This window comes from Eupeodes corollae, chromosome 3 (assembly GCF_945859685.1).
Source record: "Eupeodes corollae chromosome 3, idEupCoro1.1, whole genome shotgun sequence".
NCBI lineage: Eukaryota > Metazoa > Arthropoda > Insecta > Diptera > Syrphidae > Eupeodes > Eupeodes corollae.
The window spans coordinates 128,809,212-128,830,386 of record NC_079149.1 but is presented as its reverse complement, the minus strand read 5'-3'; the positions used below and the strand labels follow the sequence as shown (position 1 = coordinate 128,830,386).

Genomic DNA, 21,175 nt, shown 5'->3' with positions numbered 1-21,175 from the left:
TTTCTTGTTTCTAGTTTCAAGGAATGGTAAGTTAAAGTGTACTAAGACTAACTATAAAGACCTAACAACTAATTAAGGGCGGATCCAGAGGGGGCGGGTCGTAGGGAGGTAATTTGTTTGTATTTTTGTAGGAATTTCCTTCACTTCAAAACTAATCTTATTGAGTCAATGGATATGACCCCGATTATATTTTGAATTATTTATTTTTTGTATATAAAAACAAAATTTGTATTTTACATTTTCAAACTTACTTACTTACTTAAGGTGGCGCTACAGTCCTGTGTGAACTAGGGCCTCACCCAACAAACTTCTCCATCTAGCTCGGTCCCTAGATAGATTTCTCCAGTTTCGCGCTCCAAGTTGGGTGAAGTCACTTTCCACTTGTGCGCGCCACCTGATACGCGGTCCTCCTCTACTGCGCTGTCCTGTGGGTGCGGATTCGAAGACTTTCTGGGCCGGAGCATTGGTTTCCATGCGCTCTACGTGACCCAGCCATCTTAGTCGTTGGACTTTTACCCTTCTGGCTAAGTCTACGTCGCGTTACAGCCCGTACAGCTCATCGTTCCATCTTCTCCTCCACTCCCCTTCGATGCATACGGGACCGTAGATAACACGAAGAACTTTTCTCTCGAAGCGACCCAAGGTGCTTTCATCCGCTTTTGTCACAGCCCATGCTTCTGCACCGTATAGCAGGAAGGGGATGATAAGGGTCTTATATAGCAACACTTTGGTCCCTCGAGAGAGGACTTTACCACTCAATTGCTTTGTTAGTCCAAAGAAACAGCGGTTAGCAAGAGTTATTCTGCGTTTGATCTCAGCGCTGGTGTTGTTTTCTGCGTCTACAGCGGAGCCCAGGTAGACGAAGTCCTTGACTACCTCAAAGTTACGTCTGTTGATAGTGACGTTTTGACCAAGACGTCGTCGGTGTTGTACGACAGCATGTACTTTTTTTTGCCCTCATTAACCGTTAAACCTATAACCTCAATATTCACAAAAGCCCCATTGACATCACGCTGAGTTCTTCCGATTATGTCAATGTTATCAGCATATGCTAGTAATTGGACAGACTTTTGAAAGATAGTGCCTCTAGTGTTGACGTGTGAGCTCTGCACTATTCTTTCAAGCACGATGTTAAAAAAATCGCATGACAGCGCATCACCTTATCTAAAACCTTTTTTGACATCGAAAGGTTCTGTTAAGTTGTTTCCAACCTTTATGGAGAAGCGTGAATTCTCCATGGTCATCCTGCACAAACGGACGAGTTTGGCAGGGATGCCAAAACTAGACATGGCTCTATACAGCTCGGCCCTGAAATCGATGAAAAGATGATGGGTGTTGATTTGGTGTTCTAGTGTTTTTTCCAGGATCTGCCGTAAAGTGAATATTTGTTCGACTGTCGACTTTCCTGGTCTAAAACAACACTGATAAGGACCTATCAGGCTGTTGACGATGGGCTTTAGACGTTCACATATTACGGCAGAGAAGATTTTATAGGCGATGTTAAGAAGACTGATTCCTCTATAGTTGGTGCAGTTTAGAGGGTCTCCTTTTTTCAGGATCGGGTAAACAATACTGAGGTTTCATTCATCGGGCATGCTTTCTTCCGACCATATCTTACAGATAAGTTGGTGCATGCTCCAAACGAACTTATCACCAGCTACTTTAAAGAGTTCGGCATTCAAACCATCCGCTCCAGCGGCTTTATTAGACTTCAGCTTAGATATGGCAATCTTTGCTTCGTCTAAGTCGGGAGGACGGGATTGTTGGCTTTCGCGGTCTATGTTAAATAGATCATCCTGCCTGACGGCGGGATTCGGTTCGTAGTCGCCCCTATACAGTCTGCAGAAGTGGTCCTTCCATATCCACAGCATTGACTGCTGTTCCACTATAATGTTTCTACTTTCGTCTTTGCAGCCTTCGGTTCTAGGTTTATGGACTTGTGAATTTCGTTTCACCTGTTCATAAAACTTTCGAACTTCATTCCTGCTTTTATACCTATCAACATCTTCGACCGCACGCTTCTCATGCCCTCTCTTTTTCTTTCTGAGAAGTCGGTGTTCCTCTCACCTCTTCTGCTCGTAGATCTCATGAGCAGCTCTCGTCCTTAAATGCTGCGCCGCTTTGCATGCCTGTTGTTTGGCTGCATTTGCCTGCCGACATTCCTCATCAAACCAGAGGTTCCTTGTTGGTGGCTTCTTGAAACCCAGCATATCAGAGGCGGCTTCTCTGATTGCATCTTGGCAATGTTGCTACTGGTTTTCGATACATTCTGTTGGTGGCAGAGAACTTCGAGAGAGGTTACTAGTAACTCGGTCGGGAAATGATCTGGCAATCTCTTGCGATTGTAGCCGTTTGACGTTATACCTTCTCCCAGCACCTCCATGTTTTGCCTTGGGTCTGGAAAACCAAAGTGCTACCTCGGCTACAACGAGGTAGTGGTCCCAGTCGATGTTTTCTCCTGGAAAAGTTTGTACATCCATGATGCTGAAAGTGTGTCTTGGGTCGATAGCAATATGGTCAATTTGGTTGACGGTAGATTGATCTGGAGAAGTCCAAGACCTTTGTGGATGTTGAGGTGTGGAAAACGCGTACTGGCTACCATGACGTTTCGCCCCGTAGCAAAATCTGTAATCGGCTGTTTTTCCCGATTATTCCACCAAAGATGTCTTCCCTTCCTAGCTTGGCATTAAAATCACCCAGGACTATTTTAATATCGTAGCTAGGGCACTGCTCATATGTTTTGTCTAGGAGCTCGAGGAACATATTTTTGGTGTTGTCGTCTTTCTCTTCTGTGGTGGCGTGCGCGCATATCAGGCTAATGTTGCCGAATTTAGCCTTGATGCGTTTGGTCATGAGGCGCTCATTGATGCACCTATAGCTCAAGACTTCTTGCCTAAGTCTGGATCCAATGACGAAGCCGCATCCAAATAAGCGCCGTTGGTTTTCGTAGTAGCAGTCACCATAGTAAATATCGCAGATTTTCATCCTCTTTTTGCCCAGCCCATCCCATCGTATTTCCTGGATGGCTTTATAATGGTATCAAAAAATTGATAGTCAATTATCATCTTAGCCGATTCCACCCCAGCATCACAAAAAAGCGGTGATGCCGAACAACTTCACAAAAATTTGACGTTTGTGAATTTACTCAATATTCTTATGTCTATTCTCTTTTTATGAACAAAAATAAATTTGAATTAGATTTTTTTCGATTTTGGGATTCAAATATGTATAAATTGGGCATAGCAACCCTATTCCCGTTATTATTTAACCCATATTTTCAAAATTACTTTCAGTGCTCCAGTGTTACTGGTGGTTGGTGTTCTTCAATTTGCAGTTGGTCTTATAGCAAACCCAAAACCGAGTTTTCGGCAAAATGTTTTCGAAAATCCGAAAATCGTTCACACCGAACATATGCATGTTTTCATTTGACATTTAAATTTATTTAACACCGACTGTCAAATTTTGTATTGAAAAATTTGTGAGTTTCGTTCTTCTCAAATTATTTGTGAAAATAAAATGAATTCTAATCAATTCAAATTGATCTTAAAACATAAAAAGAAAGTTGAACAAAATATGAAGATTTTGTTAACCTTTTCTTCATTATCTCAAACCTCTATCATAAAAAAACGACGTTTTCTTTTGCAAATCCTGGAACTTCGAAAGAAAAGAAGAGCTTTATGCAGGTAAGTACCAGCACTTTTTGGGAACGTAAAATGTTAGTAAACGATGATGAGTATTTTAAACAACTCTGCAATTTACTAAAGGATCTGGAAATGCAAGATACAAATAAGGTACTTATCAAGTTGATTTTCAAAGAAGACAGAGATCTATACGAGCTCCAAAAGAACTAATGGGATCCCGTCATTGAGTGGTTTAACAAACGTTTCGATACTATCATACTAAAAGCTCCCAATATATCACGACCCACCGTATCGGATTTGACTTTGCCGTCGACACCCTTTATCCCATTTAATACAAAATACTGAGCTTATGACTATTGCTTCTATTGACCAAATGTGCCTTCAGAATTGCCATACATTGTGGCCGTCTGAGCAACTTATTGGGGGGGTTGAGAAGATTCTGTACAATTTCGTGTAGGTTTTTATAGCCGGAGCAGAAAAGGTCAATTCCTAGTTCCAGATTCGTAACAAAATCTCACTCATCCAGAGCGATCACTGAAACTTTTATGATGGGCTGCAATTTCTCCATGACTATGTCCAAAGCACTGAGGATCTTCTTGATGTTGACAGCGCTGTCCATCTTTTCTTCCATACCTATTCTCCTCCACAAATGAACTTATAAACTTTCTCGTATCTCCCGAACCCTTATGATTAAACGGAGTTACCGGAAAGTCTTTCTCCAGGAAGAACATATTTGTGGTTAGGAGTTCGAAGAAGTATCCCTTAGAAACGACTTAACGAACTATGAGCAAGTCTTCCTCGTTCTTTGGGTCGTCACGCCAGTAGCCATAGTGAATTCCCGTTCCTCGCCTAACAAAGAGCGTTTGAAACTCTGGAGGATCTTAAAGATCCGCTTTTATTCTCGGTATTTTTTTTTTTGTTGCCAAGCAGCTCCCCCAAAATTTCCTTTTGTTCCCTTCCATATTCTGTAAATAAAAAACAAAAAGCAATAATTCTTATTTTGTAAGGATTGTTTAAATAATATTACTTACCACGACCAAATTTATTTGAAAATGAAATATTTATTTTAATAGCAGCCATTAACTGTTTTGTTTACATTAATTTGAGCGCTGAATGTTTCGAAAGGTTTGTTTGTTTAGTTCAACTTTGAATTGGTTTTTTAAGAGCTTGAGACCTTTAAAAAAAAAACGCATACAATTTGCAAAATCTCATCGATTCCTTATTTGAAACGTTAGATTGGTCCATGACATTTACTTTTTAAAGATAATTTCATTTAAATGTTGACCGCGGCTGCGTCTTAGGTGGTCCATTCGGAAAGTCCAATTTTGGGTAACTTTTTCGAGCATTTCGGCCGGAATAGCCCGAATTTCTTCGGAAATGTTGTCTTCCAAAGCTGGAATAGTTGCTGGCTTATTTGTGTAGACTTTAGATTTAACGTAGCCCCACAAAAAATAGTCTAAAGGCGTCAAATCGCATGATCTTGGTGGCCAACTTACCGGTCCATTCCTTGAGATGAATTGTTCTCCGAAGTTTTCCCTCAAAATGGCCATAGAATCGCGAGCTGTGTGGCATGTAGCGCCATCTTGTTGAAACCACATGTCAACCAAGTTCAGTTCTTCCATTTTTGGCAACAAACAGTTTGTTAGCATTGAACGATAGCTATCGCCATTCACCGTAACGTTGCGTCCAACAGCATCTTTGAAAAAATACGGTCCAATGATTCCACCAGCGTACAAACCACACCAAACAGTGCATTTTTCGGGATGCATGGGCAGTTCTTGAACGGCTTCTGGTTGCTCTTCACTCCAAAGGCGCAATTTTGCTTATTTACGTAGCCATTCAACCAGAAATGAGCCTCATCGCTGAACAAAATTTGTCAATAAAAAAGCGGAATTTCTGCCACCTTTCTAGGGCCCATTCACTAAAAATTCGACGTTGTGCCAGATCGTTCGGCTTCAGTTCTTGCACGAGCTGTATTTTATACGGTCTTACACCAAGATCTTTGCGTAAAATCTTCCATGTGGTCGAATAACACATACCCAATTGCTGCAAACGGCGACGAATCGACATTTCACGGTGTTCAGCAACACTCTCAGAAACAGACGCAATATTCTCTTCTGTACGCACTGTACGCATTCGTGTGGTTGGTTTTATGTCCAATAAAGTAAACTGAGTGCGAAACTTGGTCACAATCGCATTAATTGTTTGCTCACTTGGTCGATTATGTAGACCATAAATCGGACGTAAAGCGCGAAACACATTTCGAACCGAACACTGATTTTGGTAATAAAATTCAATGATTTGCAAGCGTTGCTCGTTAGTAAGTATATTCATGATGAAATGTCAAAGCATACTGAGCATCTTTCTCTTTGACACCATGTCTGAAATCCCGCGTGATCTGTCAAATACTAATGCATGAAAATCCTAACCTCAAAAAAATCACCCTTTATAAAACTTGTGGTTTACGAAAACTTGATGTTGACCAAAAATATATGGGAAAACTTGAGTTTTCGATGTAGGTTCTCAACGAAAACAGATAATTTCGCAAAAAACGGGTTTTCGACTTGGTTCTAAAGACAAGCTTAAGGCTTGTATAACACTTAACAATTTTAGTATATCAATTAACATTCCATTGTGAAAATAAATGCATTAGGTACACATTAGTAACATTTTTTTTTATGTTTAAAATTATTATTGCCAAAAAGAACTACTCATTTCTTTCAACTATCTGCTCTTTTCTTCTGTAAAACTTTTCAAACATTCTTCCCTTTTTATTTCAATTTTCCCTCCCTGGACTATAAATTTTCCGTTTTCTATTTCAAATCTGAACTCACCACACCTAATTAATTTTATTACCGCCACAGGCAGCTGAATGCATTTACAACTACATCTTGATTTTTGGTTCAAAGCGTTTACTTTGTAATTTCAGAAAAGTAAATAAATAGAAATTCAACACAAAAATGAGAATTTATCTCTTTGTTTATCTCTCCTTCCGTCGTCGTCTTCGGTCGTTGGTTTCGTTAGCGTTCTCCATCTCCATTTCTGATTTTTTCTTATCTGTCAATGAGAAAAACCAAAAATAAAAAAAGAACTGAAGCTGAAGAGACAGCAGATTGTTTATAACTTTTTTTTCTATATACAAATCTCAATAAAATTACAATTTAATAATTTAGTTAACTGTATTTTATAATATTTAATTGAATAAACTGAAAACCCTGAAAATTGATTATTAAAACATAGAAAAAAAAACACTTTGTTATTTGCATTATTCCCAAAGGTACAAAATTATTTATAGATAGTTTGCTTTTTCTAGTTGTTTCGAAAACTAAAGCCCATGATTTTCAGATGAAATATATAACGACATCAGAAGATGACTTCTCTTGTAACGAGGGCATAACCGATCCACCCAGCGACAATTCGAACCATGAAACTCTCGAGTCTATAACTATCGACGATGACGACGAGGATGGCAATGAAAATGAGGCCAGTCTCGAGTCCAGCTTGGATGAGAGCGCTCGAACATCCAAGCAACTAAGAAAAGCCTGTCGCAATAGTGGCCAAGCCTATGTGACCAGCGCTGGCAAACTCGTGCCTGCCAAGAAGGTGGTTCCTCTCACTGAATGCCGTGCCAAATGCAACACCAGATTCACCTTCGAAATGCAACAAGCCATCTTCAATGAATACTGGTCCCTGGGAACCTACGAGAAACGAGCCGAATATGTTGCGTCCATGATAACAGTCATCAATAAGAAATCCAATCGTCCACGAAACTTAGACGCTGACAGGGAGAAATTAAGAACAAAAACTTATTCGTATTGCCTGGAGTTAGGTGGCAAAGTACTACCCACATGCAAGGGATGTTTCCTAAAAACTCTCGACGAATCCGAGGGTATGGTTAAGACAGTTGCAACAAAAATCCGAACCGGTCCATCAGGTAGACATCTGTGCAATGAGATGATGCGAAGTAGCCACAGTCCTAGACATGGAGATGTTGAAATTATTTCTGCCAGGAGTACACTTCCATTCTTTTGTTAGTAGGTAGTTTTTTTCTACTCCTGCATATCCTACACCGCCGCCGGAAAAGTACCTAGCTGTAGTTTTCTTTCTCTCTTTTTTCTTTTTTAAATAGTTTTTATTATAACATTGCCGTTCGATTTATTTATTTCCATTTAACAACAAGCACACAGCAACTAATAATCCTCATTTATAAATAATAATTATATTTTATTCAAAGAACTTTATATACTCATAGTTTTTCATTTTTTAATTCTTGTGTACCTATTTGATTATATTATGAACATTTTAAAACAATTTGTTGGGAATAAGAAATGAATAAGATTTGTAATTTTTGATCTTAAAAAATAAATTAGATGTATTTTAAGCAATATTAAAAAAACAAAACAACAACAAAAATGCGTGTAATAATAATAACAAGGGCGAACATTTTATAAAATAGAAAAATAAATAAAAACTAATTGACACTTTTTTGAAAAGCCTTTTGAACACGAAACATTCGAATACTAAAAAAATTATACCTACCCATTAATTGAAAATTAAAAAGTATTAAAGTACATTTTAAAAAAAACTTGAATTTTTATTTATGAGAAATGGGTGTTTTTAAATAACTTTTTGGGGAACGTTTTTACTTATGTACTATAGGGGCGACTTACGCTTGAAAGATGATTGGAGACGTAGTCGTCGTCAGTAGGTAGATTGTCCAAGATATCCATACCCCAAAGGTATTTCGGGTCCGGGTGTCGTTCCTGATTGGTCATCCTTCTCATTAATTTTTAGGGTGACTAGCGACTTTGGTGATCAGCTGCCTGTGCAAAGAACTGGTCAAGTGGCTTGATTTCAGCTTCTTCGTAGACTCTTCGATTGTTATGGTGCTTCTGTCGTTGACGGTCGAATTGTAGATCAGTGTATATCCTTAGTACCTTCCTCTTGAAGACTTTAAGTTTTTGATATGGTGAGCCATATGGGAAAATTGTAGGTGATAACCAGTCTTAGCAGCTGTATATCAACAGTTTCGTTGGTTTACGCAATCCTGTCTTCAGAAGAGGATGAACTCGATGGAGTGCGATGTTGGCTTTCGTTATCACAGTCTTAGAGTGTGGGTTGAAGCGTAGCAGCTAATGCAAGTGTATTCCCAGATATTTGGTGTTCTTCTTTGCTTTTATACTTGATCCATCCAGAAACGTCAGATCAAGGTTTCGCGCCTTTGCCGCCGATCTACAGTGGCTGTTGTTGGTGACGGGTCTCCGGAAGCAGACCAGTTCCGAATTGGAGGTGTTTATCCTTATTCCTCACTTCTGGTAATACTCGTAGAGTCTGCTTGTGTGTGCTTCTACCCTTCGGGCTGCGATCGTAGGGAACGTGGAGGACGAATAGGTGAGTAAGTCATCCGCAAACAGCAGGTTCTCACAATCCGTTGGCACTGGCTGGTCAGATATCATCAGGATGCAGAGGAACGGTCCAAGTTTTGATCCTTGGGCGACTCCAGCCTTAACGTCTCTAATCGTTGACTTGCAAACTATCTCTTTCTACGAAGAAGGTTTTGAAAGAAAGAAAAAAAAAAGGAAATTTGTATTATTGGCAGTGGGATATTAAAAATTCGGAGCTTATGGATGAGGGCCTCAATCCATACGCTGTCGAAAGCTTTCTCTACATTCATCCAACTGTGGCTCGGTGGCTATTTAGAGCTGCGGTGACGTCGGACTGCCTTGGTGCTGCCTTTCTTCGGAATTGCCACTACTTTGGCAGTTTTCCACTTTTTTGGAAGTAGTCAAGATTATCGTAAGAACTTTCTGAATTCTTTTCAGGATATAGTTGGAAATCCCGTCCATTCCAGCTGACTTCTTTGGCTTCAAGTTGTTAATGATCTCAGCTATTTCCTCAGGATTGCAGAATTCATGGGTATTAGCTGGTTCATCGGCTTTGCAGTTGTCGTCAAATTGTTTGGAGGTTTCTACTTCGTTCAGGAAGGCTTGGTCCGTTGATGGTTTTGGAGTGAAACTCTGTTCAAAGTGTTTGACAAAAGCTTCCACTTTGTCATTCGTTGATGTTATCTCGATGTTGTTGCTCATCATGACTCTTGGCAGTGGTTTTCTCCTACCGATGAGGCCGTTGATTTCCTTGAAGGCACTTGGTCCAGGTTTTATCTCCTTCAATTTTTTTGAAGTTGTCGTCAAATTGTTTGGAGGTTTCTACTTCGTTGAGGAAAGCTTGGTTTTGGAACGAAATTCTGTTCAAAGTGTCATTCGTTGATGGTATCTCGATGTTGTTGCTCATCATGACTTCTGGCAGTGGTTTTCTCCTACCGATGAGGCCGTTGATTTCCTTGAAGGCACTTGGTCCAGGTTTTATCTCCTTCAATTTTTTTTGAAGGAGATGTCGTTGTGGTGTCGATATGGACAATGTTTTGTAACTTGAAACCTTTTATACTTATTCCAAGAGTTTTAATAGCCATTGTACAATTCTGACTTCACCTTCACACTGATCTATTTACACACATAAGGTTTTTTTCAAGATAAAGTAAGTTCTTGTAGTCCTTTTTTTATGCAGTTCATTACGACTTTCCAAATCAATAAATCTCAGTCTAAATATTAATATTTTCGAAAAATATTCATTATTACTCTTTACTAATTTAACATTAATCTAGTATTTGAAAAAACCTACAAAATAAGTTGAGATTACAGAAACGAGATTCTATATTAATATTTTTTAAGCGATTTATTTCAAAATGGCGTTTCAGCATTTTTCGAAGGCGTCTCTTTTTATTAGGATCCATGACCGGAATAAGACTTACTTTCTTAAGGTTTATCATAAAGGTTATCAAGTGAATTTTTTGATTACATGAAGGATATCATTTCAAAACTCTTCTCTTCCAATTTTGAGTGAAACCATATACCATGTACACTCCTCGCCACATGAATAGGACACCTCTTAGGGTTTTTTTCTATCGTCCATAGTTCCCAAACCAAACATGCTAGAGACCTATTTTTTTACTCTTAACTTCAGTTAATTGTTTTTATTCTACCTGAAAAAAGATTTAATAAGAATTTAAGTATTAATGAAAAATTATTGATCAAAAACAGGCAAACTTCGAGGTCCAAATTTCGCACCACTAGAATAGGACGATTAATAAAAACCATTTTAGAGCAACTGGAGTATTTTATTCAACAAATAAAAATGTTTAAATAGTGTGTTGAGCTTTAAAACTTAACATATACTGTTTGAAAGGGATGCGTACAAACTGTCCAAATAATTTAGTGAAATCGAGCTTCAAGCCAATTCGATGGCTTGAGTTAGTTCGGATATAGTTAAATATTGTTTTCCTGATCCGTATTCTTGACATGTCAGCCATTCCCCAAACATTTTCTATGATATTCAAGTCCGGTGAATAGGACGACCAGCTTAATATCTCCATATTTTGGCTCTGTATATACGATTTAACTACCCGGGCCGTGTGTATTGGCGCATTTTCATGTTGATAAATTTAGGGCAGAGGTTCAAAAAGGGTTTGAAAGTATGAAAAGGCTTCTTTCAATATACCATTGTAAGACAACGCATTCATTGTCGTTGACACAAAATGTAGTTTGCAGGTGCCATAATTGGAAATAACTCCCAAACCATTACACCTCCAACTCTGCTATGCAGCCGGTCCAAATAATGAGTTTCTTTGCGGAGGTCATGGACATAGAAGCTATATCCTTCGGGGCCTTCCAAATTAATTTTTTTTTTCATCGGAGAAGACCACTCGATGCCACTCAGAAGTCCAGGTAACATGTGCGCGGCAAAAATTGAGGCGTTGCTCTTTTCGAACTGGGTTAAGGGGAGGCTTCTTCTTGATTATAAGTATTTTTATGTGTTTATAGCTTTCGGAATAACACTACACAAGGTTGTTAGACTTCCTTTAACATCACATTTTTTCCTGATTTTTGCCAAAGAGTTGTGAGAATTTGACGCTCTCCTTAATATAAGTCACCTTTTCTCATTAGTAAGCACACTGTGTGGGCGGCCTTTCATGTTTTTCCCATATTTAAACTCATTACCTTAAAAATTTGGATATAACATGTCAGATTCTCTCGATTTTTTTAGCTATTTTGGCATTAGATAAGCCAGCGTCCTTATATGCTTTGATTTGTCCTCTTTTCCCCCTCGGTCAACACTTTTCCTCTACCCATTTTAGGTTTTTTTTTTTAATTAAACAATCGAAATTTACAAAATAGTTCGGTCCTTCGATCAACGAAAAATACAATTCCGCTTGACAAAGATAACGATTAAGCTAAATGAATGGCCTACTCAACTCAAGTGGCACAAAAATATTGCTTTAATTTAGACGAAAGTTAATATAAAGTAGAAAAAAAATATAACGGATTTTTTCCAGAACGTGCAATTTGTCATAGAGAAAGAAGAAAAGAGTTGCAAAAAGATAACGGGGAAAGTACAATTATTTTATCTTTCCGCTTTTGAGTTATAAACAAAGTAAAAAGAGTGTACAGGGTGTCCTATTCAAGTGGCGATGAGTGTATATCCTATGATTTTAAACTTTAAACGCAGACCTACTATTTATAAAAAAAAAATGATTTGGAAAAGAAAAGTTTTTAAAATCAACGACTGAAATAGTTGGCTTTTGATTATTCTTATTTTGAGATAAAGAAGTTTTGAAAGAAAGCAAACTTTTTTAATGATTTAAATAATTTAAGTTTATTTCTCAGAGTTTAAAACCAATGAGTTTGTATGGGAATAGATTAGTTTAAAAAAAAAATTAGTAAAATAGTGTAGTTTTCCATTTTGAAAGTTCTAAAGAGAAATTAAAGAGTTTTGAAATTATACTCCTCATATACGAGTATATATAAGAACTGAAGTAAATAAAAAAGAAGTACGTAGAATGTATTTTACAAAGTATGTTTATTCAAATTTTCAAGTCAATGAGTTGATTTATGAGACAAATTACGGCTAACTTATAAAAACACAGTGTTATGGTAAACGCGTTTGAAGTTTTGACTAGCATAAAATCATCAATTCTTTTACAAAAACTCTTTTACATAATAAAATTCCAAATTCGAGTATTTAAAGATTTTCCCGGCCATAATTTATTGGTATGTACATCATTTTTTAGGTACTAGAGACTATTTAAAATAAAAAGTTCGGGTTTTCGGAGAAAGATAAAATGGTTTAAGTTTTTTTTTTTCTTATGTACTAAACAATTATGTTTAAAAAAAATATAAAAATAAGGTTTACAAAATGTAGGTTTTAATCAGATCTGAAAATGACGATGGAATTTGCAATATGCACCAGAAATTAACTTTAAACTTATTTTTTAAAACCACAAAAGAATAAGATTAAAATTCAAAACTTCATATACAGCCAAATGAAATGCAAAGATAAGTCATCTTATTAAAGTTCCTAGGAACTGAGGGAGACACATATGTATATGATTTAAATACATCTAAAAGAAAACATTTTTTAGGCCAATTTTCAAAAACTTAATTTGATGGATAAATTATAAGTCGAGGGTTTGAAATCAGGATAACTAAATGCCGTTATAAAATATTGGTTATTTTGCAGTGCAGACAAAGAAAAACTTGATTTTGCACGCCGAACTCAATGTAGATGCAGTATTCGTAGCTGCGTTACACACTTTTCCATTGACCATTGTTGGAAGCAGTACATGGTTCACTCTTAAATTGTCGGTTACTTTTGTTGCTTGAAGATTTTGGGCCTGGTTTTCAAAGTATTCGATTTCTTCATTGGTCCTTACTTTCTTTCACAAAACAAATCCGTATTGGTCTGCACTATCTCGGTGATGAAGAGTGAATGTTTTGCCATTAGATTTGGCTCTCATACTTGAGACGAAGAGGTACAAGGCAACTCAAAAATATATTTGCATCACTATTATCGTCATCTTCGATTTTCTGCTTATACAGGCTTTGAGTAGACCCAACGCATCCCCACTTGTATATGAGCTTTTAATCTGTTTCACTGGCCTCAAGGCACTGTTTAAGCTGTGGTTCCAAATAATTATATAAACGTGATGTTGTGTGATCTACTAAATCTTGGAGCTTCATTTCGGCAACTGTCTCACTTACGCTTTTTGGTGGGTAACAATCCTGTTTAGCTTTATACACGTAGGTATAGCACGGATATACATACATATATCTTTGTTGGCCTGATGAATCAGCTGCCAATCGCAGCTGCTTTCCGGAACTTCATAGCCCTGGTTGGAGTTTGGGTCGCAACCTCCATCACTTTTGCGACATCAATATTTCCCGCTGGTCGTTGACTCATCTGTGCTGCGTATGTCAGGTCATCAAAAGACACACTATTTCGAAGTTCCTCTGTTTTTCGACGTTTAGTTCGGTCACTTGATTCCCCGAACTCATTGCTTGGGAGACCTTTAGACTTTTCGGGAAGTGTACAGGTAGTGTTACTTCTTCGCTAAGCCACTCTGCATTCATTCAAGAAACGCTTTTCTGTGCAGTTGCAGAGTTGCCATCTTCGTTTATAGTTTGCTTTGAACGCCTTGCTAATTTTTGTAAGTTCATCTATTTTCTCTTGGCGACAGTTTGTGATATCCATACATTTTTTTATCAAAATCTTTAAGTTTTTTAAGTTTACCGTCAAGGAGTCTTTGTGAGCTTCCTCTTACCAACTCATGCAGCTGTTTGCTGGTCAGAGACAAGGTGGAATTAGAGTCATCTGGAATAATATACATAGAAAATGTTTAGTTATGGTCGCTTGAAAGGAGTTTTTTTTTCAAATGCTTTGTTTTTTCTTAGGTGAAAACTTGTGAATGGTTCTAAAATGCAGGATTGTTTTACATATCCAGAAATTAAATAATATATGTATATGACAAACTTTGTTGCGGGGTGTTGCCCATATTCAAAAACACTAATGTTTGGTAAAAACAACGGAAAAAGTGCAAATTTTGTAAGTAAATTCTTTAACTCATTGATATAAAGAACTTAAGTTGAATATATAAAAATATCTTTGCTTAAAATATTTTACATACCTTGAGACCCTATAAGAGTTTACAGACATCTCCTCCTTAACAAGTTTCTTTGGAAAGATGATTGATTATCGTTAAATTCGATTTTTTGACATATCATTTCTTTAAGATAAAAATCAGAAACTCACAATAATTTCTATGCGAAAAAAAATGTTTTGGGTGATATAAATATTTTCAGCGTAAAACTCATATAGTGTAGGTTATTCTCTTATCACTGAAGGGGTCAATCAGCAACACCCTTTAACCTTTATGTTTGTAAGAATTCTATTGCTTTTAGAATCTTATGAGCAATCAATCATTTAAATACATAAACATATCGTTTTAAGATCTCTCATCGATGTTGGATCTCTTGTTCTCTTCAACTTTGACTACCGTTAAAAAAAACACGCTTTTACATCAGATATTTTCTATAATTTATTCTCAATTCATACGATAAATGTAACACCTACTCCAAGTTTCATACTCTCGACATCTTTAAATGCGTGTAGAGAATTTGTATATTTTGAGGATCTTTGTACATGATACTCAAGGTTAATCCCAACGTCTATTCCAATCATAGCCATTATAAACCTCGATATGGCATTCCACATCGAATGTACATACTTCCCAGTACAATTTTTTTTAGATTTTTAATTAATTCAAGAGCTTCTTCACTCGATGGAAGGTTTATTTTTTGGTTCCGGTCTCAATTGGGTTATAAATGGATCAGATGATATCATGAACATGTGGAAAACATCCTCATTTGTAAATAGCCGAGAACATTTAATGGAGTGGTGAGTTCTGTAATATTTGTAGTCCTTATTTCTGCTTTCATGGGCCTCCTCTGAAAGTGAACCCACTGCCAAAGATGCACTTTGTATTACTTCTGCTCCGTGTAATAAGGTTTTATGAACTGTTGCAGGCATATCCCAAGGGTATAACGAAATCGCCAATTTAGCTGTCTCTTCAGAATAAACCTTAAATTTGTCTGTATTAATTGAAAAATTGCAGCAAATTACTTCAAATATGACTGAAAGTCTTGTTATAAACCTTGAATCTGTTTTGGTGATCTCTGCAGTCCGAAACGGATTTTCAAAAAATCTCCGTGATGTACTGCCGTCATTTGTTGTTCCAGTTCCTTGCTTTACAACGTCAACCTTGATTCCAACCTTTTCGATGAATTCATCTTGGATTCGTTTTTTTTTTCACTTCCTTAATAGCACGAGTGTCCTCACATGTTCTCCATGATTTAAAGCTTTAGTTGTAGCAGAGGTGCAACACGGATTCCTTAAATCTAATGCCTGCATGTAGTGATGATATTTTAAGAGCATAGTTTAAGAGCATCTTTGTTCAACATCTTGGTACTGATCTTAGATAAATTATTCATCTCCGAAGGCTTACCTCCACAAATCATGAAATTGCTCACAGAACTAGTATTTGTGACAGCTTGAGCAATAGAGAAGATCTAAGTTTATCTTTATATCTTTTTGCTCGGTCAGTGCACGATGTAAAATCTTTGTTTGGTCTACCACGAGTAGAATCAGATAAAACATCTGTATTATTATTATTAGTTTCTAATTTAACCACAAGTTCACTATTAAACCTGTCCATATATCTTTCAAATTTGGTTTAGTAAAAACTAAAAAACATGTATGTATCTCCGTTTAAATTGAGAAAAGAATCTTTTTTTAATTCCTGATATTATTAAAATATATCGTTTTCGCTCAAGTGAGGATACTCTTCGTATTAAAAAGGGTTATGCAAAATTAAGACCTTTAATTAGAACTTCACGCAAAAAAAAGTGTAACTTTGGAGCCGCTGTATATTTAACATGAACAAAAATTGCTCAAATTTTCAAAATCATAGACCAACTGTGCGTTTTTCAATTACTTTTTACTAACTACTTGACTTCAACTGTATCAAGAAACCGTGGCTCAGACTTGTGTAGTTCAAAACCAAATTTTGGCATCGGCAATGATGTTATTTTTAAACGTTTCAAAAAGAACAGCTCAAAAAGTAATAGCCCTTCAATACCTTCGATATAAGATCTTTATCCGAAATAATTTTTAAGAAGTCTTCTATAAATTTATATATATGTATATTATTAATACTATCTAATGATAAAGCTCCAAAAGTGAATCTGCATGTTCAGTAAAAATCGTTAATAGATTTAAGTTTTATATTCGCTTTATTTGTTGTTTTAGTGATGATGTAAATTCTGCTTAAGCATTATTTTTATAGTCAATTAAACTTCTTGTTTAAACTTACTTTATTGGCATTAAATACAAATTTACACAATACAAAAAAGGAAGATTAAAAAATAGATTTAAAAACAAAGCCTATTCCTGATTTATATATATTATACAAAAATATATACATATCTATCTATTTGTCATATTTCACTCGACTAAGCGCAACATAACACATTTTATGTGTACCTAAATCTTGATATCCTACTGGGCCCTTTTCACAATCGGCACAAGTTAAATACTTTAAATTGTTTACAGGCTTCGAAACGCTAATATTCTCGAATTGGAAAACATCACCAACTGTCCAGAAATCTTTTATCGGTTCAGTCTCAACTTCAGATGGGTCGACGGTGTTCTTAGCATGGATAAGAGGAAGATTAAACTGGAAGAAAAAGAAAATATGGGCGTTTTTGTTTGTAAAATAGAGAATTTATGATGATGTTGTTCTGTTACCTACCACTTCATTTGGTTGTAAATAGGTTCCTTGTTTCTTTGAGAGAATTAGTGAATTACAAAATTGACAGCGAACACAATTTTTGTTTTTTCCATCGGAAATTTCATTTTCAAAATTTATTTCGGCGATTTCAGTTTCAACATTTGATTCTGTCATTTTATTTTATTTGTTCTTCGTCTTTTTGTGTAGGAAATTGCGAAAAATATGCTATAAATTATATTTTGTTGATAAATGAAGTAGTGGCCACCGTCTGTCAGTTGTGAAAGAGTGACAGCTGCTAAGCAAGAACAAGAAGTGTGGTGAGTTTTCAGTGATGTAGAGTGGATGACACATGAATTCAGCAATTTAAGTGCTGCCAAGTTAACTTTCAAGGATATTTAGAAGAAGTAATTTAATATTTGAGGAAACATTATTTTTTTCTGAAAAGTTAAAAGTTAAAAATTTTTCCAGAGAAGCTTGCTGGAAAATAAAACTAGTTAAAAACAAACCATTAATAAGCTGCATTTAATTTTGTGTATTTAATGTATGAAAATTTGATATTTGAATTTTTAGATACTTTATTACACAGGTTGAATACCTAAATTGAGATAGCAGTCAAATAATAAGAAACACTCTCAGCTGTTAACAAAAGGCAGACAAACATTTAGATTTCTAGGTCCGAGATTATTGTTTCAATTCAAATTTCAATAGAGATAATTCGAATAATTCATCGGATTCTTCCAAAAAAAATAAACATATGGAATCAATTTGCAGATTTAATCAGATTTATTTTTTGATTACCCTGCTGTTTCGATCAGCTGTTCTTTTGAAAGTAAAGGAGTATTCACATGAGCGCGACCAACTTCGTCGTTAGTTGAATCACAAAATGTAAATTTATATACGTTTGAAGACATATTTCCACACAAATTCTTTACGAAACAATAGCAATATAGTTTCTATTTGATTTATGATACATACTTTTAAGAAAACAAATTTATTCGTCGCAAAAAAAATTGTAATTGATACGAACTGTAAAACTTTATTTGCGTTCCACATTATCCACACTCGCAACGAATAAATTAATCGCGTGAACTTAACCGAAAAAATAATTTTTTTTTAGTTTCAGTGGTGAATGGTGTTTGGGTGTGGCTCCTTGTCAAACTTAATTCACGACGAATTAAAAACTCACGTGTGAAAGAAATGTCAAAATCGACGAATATTCATTCATTCGTTGGTCGTGCTCATGTGAATAGTGCTTAAGACCTTAAACTAACCATAACTTGTCTTGACAGTTAGAAAGACTTTTTTTGGCTAACATAATTCCTGTCATCTTTCCAGTAAAGTAAAACTTAATTGCAATTTGTTGGCAGCTTTAAAATCAGACTGATCGAAATCCGTTATGCCTCTGAACATGTCCGGTAAATATTTCAGGTTAGCAAATTGAAAGTATGACGAATTATAAATGGTTACTCAAATGATGATAAACAAAAACCAAATAGAAAACATTTTTAAACGATATTGAAATTTTATTCCATGGTAAATTATACATCTTCAATTTTTTGTTCATCTTTTAAAAATGGAATACGAATGGTTTTTTTGACAGCTGTGAACTAGCACAACATTAATTTTGTGTATGTTAAAGTAACTTAAATCAAAGAATAGTGTTCTCAAAAATACTATTCAACAAAAAAAAACTATAAATTTTATCAAATTTTTGACCGAATGTCAAAATTTAATCGTGGTAGAATATTAAACCAGGATTTTATCTCATTTCAAACACGGCCTTAAGTATCTGAAACCGCAGTGGCACCTCATTTTACTTATCGAAAACATTGAGTTAAAATTGCTTTACCACAAGTTTAATATTAGTAGCCAGTTGAGCTAGACTCTTCCGTGTAAAGTAAAAAGCAGAAATTGTATCGAACGCTTGCTTATGTAACCTTACCATTAATTGTACTTTGCCTACTACTCATTATGTAAGTTTACCCTTAAGCAATTTTGAATTTGCCCCATTAAACAAAATGTCACTCACCTAGAAAAAGACATCAAAGAAAAACGTCAAACTTTTTTCTTCCATTTATCATCGACGAGACACTTGCAAAAATTAAAAAAAACAGACGCCGACTAAAAAATTAAGAAAAATTCTTTTTTAAAAAGAATTAATAATATTTTCTCACTTAAAATGAGTGATATTTTAAAAAGTTCTCAAGAACGTTCCCGAAAACGCAAGCAACTTCTTGCTCAAACCGTAAGTTTTATTATTTGGATTGTAAATAAACAAATTTTCTCCCCCTAACCAATCACAATTTTGTGTTTATTCTGTATTCATTTCACTCTTTTTCTCTTTTTGTTCAACAACACATCACAGCTTGGCCTTTCTAGTGTCGATGAACTTAAAATTGTCCTTGGGACAGTCGAAGAAGCCGGCAGTCAACGCTCGAATCGTGATGAGGATAACGAAAGTCCTGGGCCATCATCGAAGAAACCTCAAGCTGAAATAATCTATCGTGATTCATCGACATTTTTAAAGGTAAGCGAAAGAGTTTGTGTGCAAAAAAGTCAGGAAATCTCTGAGGTATCATTTTCTAAAGGGTACACAATCATCAAATCCACACAACGATTACTGCCAACACTTCGTGGACACAGGTCAAAGGCCACAGAACTTCATTCGTGATGTTGGTTTGGCCGATCGCTTCGAAGAATATCCCAAGCTAAGGGAATTGATTCGCCTCAAAGATGAACTTATATCCGAAACTGCCACTGCTCCCATGTATCTGAAGGCTGATGTGAAGACCTTGGATCTGAAGACACTCGGGACTAAGTTTGATGTGATTCTCATCGAACCACCACTGGAAGAATATGCTCGAGGTGCTGCTACAGTAGCGACAGTTGGCGGAGCTCCTCGAGTCTACTGGAATTGGGACGAGATTCTGAGTAAGAAAAGTCTGACCTTCATCTTTTTTTAGACAAAGTTAACGATTGGTTTCTTTCTAGATCTTGATGTGGGTGAAGTTGCAGCTCATCGGAGTTTTGTGTTCCTATGGTGTGGTAGTTCCGAGGGTCTTGACATGGGCCGCAATTGTCTAAAAAAATGGGGTTTCCGACGTTGCGAGGACATCTGTTGGATCCGCACGAACATCAATAAACCAGGACATTCCAAGATTCTCGAACCGAAAGCAGTATTTCAACGAACAAAAGAGCACTGTCTGATGGGCATCAAGGGAACCGTCCGTCGTTCCACTGATGGAGACTTCATTCACGCCAATGTCGACATAGATCTCATCATTTCCGAGGAAGAGGAGTTCGGTAGTTTTGAGAAACCCATCGAGATATTTCATATAATTGAGCATTTTTGTCTGGGGCGGCGTAGAATGCATTTGTTTGGGAGAGACTCAAGCATTCGTCCGGGTTGGCTAACTGTTGGCCCCGAATTGACCAACTCCAACTTTAACTCTGAGTTGTATCAATCGTATTTTGCAGAAGGTGCTGCAACTGGTTGTACGAGTAGAATTGAATCACTGCGACCCAAGAGTCCTCCGGCCAATAGCAAAGTGATTCGTGGTCGTGGAAGAGGGTTCGCTCGAGGACGTGGAAGACCTAGATAAATTCGTTTCGATTTAATTTTGATTACTATTATTGACAAAAATGATTTTCTATATATTTTAAATACACTTGACACACAAATAAACGAACACTTAGTTTCTAGAAATTTGTTTCAATCTAAACTTTACACAATTTGTGTTCCTATTCTCTTCCTTTTTCGTGCGATATGGACAAAAATTTAAGGTCCATAGTGATGGGAAGGTACCTTGGGTTATTTCCGAACATTAATTTGGGAAAAACTCAACCAATGACGGAA

The 21,175-nt window shown here is 36.4% G+C and overlaps 3 protein-coding genes across 3 annotated transcripts; 2 read left to right on the top strand and 1 right to left on the bottom strand.

Moving 5' to 3' along the window:
* Positions 1 to 6,630: 6,630 nt before the first annotated feature.
* On the top strand, positions 6,631 to 8,226 carry LOC129949970 (uncharacterized). The gene is made up of 2 exons (XM_056061721.1): positions 6,631 to 6,918; positions 6,987 to 8,226. Exon 2 carries the CDS (start codon positions 6,987 to 6,989, stop codon positions 7,674 to 7,676), a length of 690 nt encoding a protein of 229 aa, XP_055917696.1. The 5' UTR covers positions 6,631 to 6,918; the 3' UTR covers positions 7,677 to 8,226.
* Positions 8,227 to 16,885: 8,659 nt separating this feature from the next.
* On the bottom strand, positions 16,886 to 17,612 carry LOC129950911 (guanine nucleotide exchange factor MSS4 homolog). Its single transcript, XM_056062855.1, has 2 exons — positions 17,341 to 17,612; positions 16,886 to 17,265 (listed from the first exon to the last, which is right to left on the bottom strand). The coding sequence occupies exons 1-2, from the start codon at positions 17,491 to 17,493 to the stop codon at positions 17,020 to 17,022; spliced, it is 399 nt and encodes a 132-aa protein (XP_055918830.1). The 5' UTR covers positions 17,494 to 17,612; the 3' UTR covers positions 16,886 to 17,019.
* A 1,758-nt stretch (positions 17,613 to 19,370) lies between these two features.
* Positions 19,371 to 21,019, top strand: LOC129949747 (N6-adenosine-methyltransferase non-catalytic subunit). Its single transcript, XM_056061382.1, has 4 exons — positions 19,371 to 19,564; positions 19,685 to 19,846; positions 19,908 to 20,250; positions 20,311 to 21,019. The coding sequence occupies exons 1-4, from the start codon at positions 19,499 to 19,501 to the stop codon at positions 20,919 to 20,921; spliced, it is 1,182 nt and encodes a 393-aa protein (XP_055917357.1). The 5' UTR covers positions 19,371 to 19,498; the 3' UTR covers positions 20,922 to 21,019.
* Positions 21,020 to 21,175: the final 156 nt, after the last annotated feature.

Coding starts and splice junctions, on each gene's coding strand:
- LOC129949970 (XM_056061721.1), top strand. CDS start 6,987: ATGAAATATATAACGACATCAGAAGATGACTTCTCTTGTAACGAGGGC.
- LOC129950911 (XM_056062855.1), bottom strand. CDS start 17,493: ATGACAGAATCAAATGTTGAAACTGAAATCGCCGAAATAAATTTTGAA. Junction 17,266..17,340: donor ATTTACAACCAAATGAAGTG/GTAGGTAACAGA, acceptor TTTTTCTTCCAG/TTTAATCTTCCTCTTATCCA.
- LOC129949747 (XM_056061382.1), top strand. CDS start 19,499: ATGAGTGATATTTTAAAAAGTTCTCAAGAACGTTCCCGAAAACGCAAG. Junction 19,565..19,684: donor AGCAACTTCTTGCTCAAACC/GTAAGTTTTATT, acceptor AACACATCACAG/CTTGGCCTTTCTAGTGTCGA. Junction 19,847..19,907: donor ATTCATCGACATTTTTAAAG/GTAAGCGAAAGA, acceptor CATTTTCTAAAG/GGTACACAATCATCAAATCC.